Genomic DNA, 1,166 nt, shown 5'->3' on the forward strand with positions numbered 1-1,166 from the left:
TTTTTTTAACCAAAGCAGCCCCAGGCTGTGGAAGGTCCATACGCGGTGGGTCATGGGAATTTGGAGCACAGGGCTCTGCACAGCACAAGCCTGTGGTTCCGATTTCCCTTGGGAGACTGTCCGGGTCCCAGCGCCGAGAGCGGCAGGCCAGCTCCTTCGGGGCAGCCCTGGAGCAGCCAGGGCTTTGCCAGTCCCCCTTCTGAGGACAAGATGGCACGCTACAGCCCCTGGCCTTCTGCAGGGGACAGAACTCCAGCTTCAGCTCTTGCTCCCCTGCTGTGGCTTTTGAGTTTCCCATTCCTATCTGGCAGCTAGGTGTATTCCCTCCATGTCTGAAAGTTGAGGCACGCACATAAAAGTGTTTTGGTGACTTCTACGTGCGGGCAGTGGAAGGAGGGTGTCTCCCGACCGCTCAGCCAGCCGTACCACCTGAAGAGCCGGGGAAGGAAAGAATGAACCAGCAAAATAGCCTCCGGTCTCCTTCGTACACAAAAATCAGGTAAAATTCGGAAGGGAGAGTGACAAGATAATGCCCGAGAAAATGTAGACAAGTGTGCTTAGAACACAATTCATAACACAGCTGATAAGATTAAAAATGCATGCCTTTTTTTATCATAAATACTCACATTCTCCAGAGGGTATGAAATGACACTGCCTGGGGGTAGAGCGAGTTTGTCTACTCCCTTCACCAACACCATAACGGTAGCCCGAGGACGATGGAACAGGTTACCCACCGCGAGTCCCGGCCAAGAAAGGTCCTAAACATTGGAAAGCATGAAATGGTGCTTAATTAGTAAGCCCGGAAACTATTTCCCCAGTAACATCTACGGAGCAGAGCCAAGGGGTTCTGGGATGACACTGGCAATGACAATTCACAGGGAGAGCAAAGGTTCTGTCCAATTGATACGGATTTCAGCCTCCTTCGTGTTCTTACACTTCCTTCTACAGATCTGAGGTGACAAAGTCAGTCATCTCACACCCTTTGTGGAAGAAAGCAGAATCAAATGCTGGTACTTTTCAAATTCCAGATTACAAACTATTGCCTTCTTCATGTAAACACAGATGCTTTCTTCCCCCACATCATCCTTTGCCCTTATCTACAGCGTCGTTTCTCTCTTTCACACGGACACAGCAAAACTTCATCAAAAGTCTTCTCTACAGACTAA

At 49.6% G+C, this 1,166-nt stretch overlaps 1 protein-coding gene across 1 annotated transcript in view; it reads right to left on the bottom strand.

Annotated features, from left to right (window-relative positions):
• Positions 1 to 1,166, bottom strand: part of ATP6AP2 (ATPase H+ transporting accessory protein 2) — a 22,882-nt gene that overhangs the window by 13,109 nt on the left and 8,607 nt on the right. The window contains exon 3 of the mRNA XM_077748496.1: positions 627 to 758. Within this exon, the coding sequence (XP_077604622.1) occupies positions 627 to 758 (132 nt within the window). The remainder of the gene's footprint in view (positions 1 to 626; positions 759 to 1,166) is intronic.

The sequence above is a fragment of the Crocuta crocuta genome, unplaced genomic scaffold (genome assembly GCF_008692635.1).
Source record: "Crocuta crocuta isolate KB4526 unplaced genomic scaffold, BGI_CrCroc_1.0 scaffold49, whole genome shotgun sequence".
NCBI classification, from domain to species: Eukaryota; Metazoa; Chordata; class Mammalia; order Carnivora; family Hyaenidae; genus Crocuta; species Crocuta crocuta.